This window comes from Sphaeroforma arctica, assembly GCF_001186125.1.
Source record: "Sphaeroforma arctica JP610 unplaced genomic scaffold supercont1.3262, whole genome shotgun sequence".
Classification (NCBI taxonomy): domain Eukaryota; class Ichthyosporea; order Ichthyophonida; genus Sphaeroforma; species Sphaeroforma arctica.
In genome coordinates, this window is record NW_014037296.1 from 94 (window position 1) to 2,385 (window position 2,292).

Below are 2,292 nucleotides of genomic sequence, written 5' to 3' on the forward strand. Positions count from 1 at the left end.
GTGTGTGCGTGTGCGTGTGTGTGTGTGTGTGCATGCGTGTATCTGTGAGTGTGTGTCGGTATGTGTGTGTGGGGAGTGTGTGTATGTATATTTAAAAATTTATATACATAAATATATATTTCTGTATATGTGCAAATTTGTATACATATGGATATATAGATAAGTATTCGACATGAATATACATATTTTTGTTTTCATCTATGTAATGATGGAAAACATTTATATGGACCAAGATATAACAGTGTATTAATGTGTATGTGTACGTGAGTATGTGTGAGTGTGTGGGTGTGCGCGATTTCTCGTTCGTATATGTGTTCTTGCATCCACATATATTCTCGATAACTATAGTAACTTGGCATAACCTTCTAGCTCGACGACCGTGAAACATTTAGTTGGGAAGAAAGACCAAGATAATCATACCGTAGGCGTATAATCATCCATCAGAGCTAGCAGTCTTGTCAGCTCTTTTTGTTCATCTACTTGGGTCTTCTCCAACCCGTACAAGTTAGCGTCACCGCTCGCACTACCGACACCAGCATCCGTATTTGTATATTCATGAGAGCTTTTGAGATTATCAGCCCGTGGTTGCCCTTCATTCAGAAGCCCTGTATTGGCATTCGCATTATTCCCCAAGTTCACGCCTGCATTCACATCACCATTTGTCATAGAGTCCATATTCATGTTCACGGCCATGTCTTTACTCGATCCCACGTCCATGTTGTTCGAATTCAGATTTATCTGGATCGGACTAGCAAATCCATCTCCCGTCTGACTTGCGCGGAGATGACCACCGTCCAAAGTTTGTGGAGAGCTATTGTTTATTGTCTGCGTATTGAGGTACTGTAATTGTTCGTTGTTTGTATTGAGGAACGCGTTGGGTTGAAGTGATTGGCCATGCGCGGTAGCTGGTGCTATATTCATAATTGTATTCGAATTGGCATCCAGCCGTGCTGACTCAGTATTACCGGCCACGTTGGTCTGCATCATACTTTCTCCCGTGCTTGTATCAAAAGCTGATGCAGCATCCCCATTGCCGGGTAAAGATGTGCTTTGAGGTGAGGGCTCCATGATTACTTTATCCGCTACAAGTAGCGAGAGGCGCAAGAGTGAACATACAATGGATAGTCGAGTGAGTAGTTGACTGCATATATTATATATTATATTTACAGTATATATTATATTCAAATACATCAATATATTTATTTTATTTATTTGGAGACTTGGTCAAGTCGCCGGTCTTTTTATTTATTTATTAAATACCCAAAATTTAAAAAGTGGTAGCGGACGGACACAATGGAACCAGGACAGTTCAGTCCTACAGTCAGTACAGGGGACGGTCCTACCACAGAGTAGGACACCGACCCTACATGTTACTCTCTCTAGTAGAACGAGACGGATAGACCAGGAGTCTGGACTCCTGGCTAAGACCACCAAGTTGTTCCAAGGGTATACTCTTTTGTACACTGGTTCTAGCTAGGCTAAACCAACAAGTATCCAACTAGCTTAGTTCCCTTCATAGTAAACAGTGTGTACCCCAACCTAGAGCAACTCTAGAACCCTACGACATATCACTGTCATCTGGTTCACTGGCACATAAAAGATTTTGTTAATTTCTACTATCACTATGGTTAGCTCATCACAAACAAGTTCAACCTCGGCTGTCCAGTCACTCCCCACTTGCTATGGCGTGCGATGGAAACTCATTTTCATCTTCTTCTTTCTTGGGGAGAAGGCTAAATTTTCTAGAAAATACACCCGCTTCCTAGCGGACGACGCACGTGTCGACTTCTTACTTCGACACGTGGACCAAGCCATACAGATTAAGATTCTGGCTGAACTAGGCTTTGGAGCCACGTTACGAATCATCGAGAGATACCTTGTTGCCCATTACGGGGCCTCACAAGCCTATCTCCACCGCCCTGAGAAATGTAAACGAAACGTCTTAATACGGCCCACTACTGCGATGATCGTACCAAACTGAACTACCTATCTGATTTTTCAAAGAATGGTGTCCTATCGATCATATACCGTTTGGCCGAGAGGGTTAACCCGACGAGACCAGACCTTAGCTCACGCTGGGATGCTGGGGTCGGCATACTTAAGTCGGACGAATCCGGCATAGAAGTTAAGAGTTCCTATATGCCTGTGAGACCAAATATACCCCCCCCTTCCCCCCCCCCCCCCCCCCTCCCCCAGCACCGGACGCCGATCTGAGTTTTTTTTGCGCACAGGGATGTAACGCCGGATGATCCCTCGCAGGACCAGAAGCAACAACCGAGTCATAGACGGCAA

General features: G+C 44.3%; 1 protein-coding gene across 1 annotated transcript; it reads right to left on the reverse strand.

Moving 5' to 3' along the window:
• Positions 1-414: 414 nt before the first annotated feature.
• On the reverse strand, positions 415-1,187 carry SARC_13416 (hypothetical protein; the record flags this gene model as incomplete). The annotated part of the gene is made up of 1 exon (XM_014292453.1): positions 415-1,187. Exon 1 carries the CDS (start codon positions 1,066-1,068, stop codon positions 415-417), a length of 654 nt encoding a protein of 217 aa, XP_014147928.1. The 5' UTR covers positions 1,069-1,187.
• Between the last annotated feature and the right edge of the window lie 1,105 nt (positions 1,188-2,292).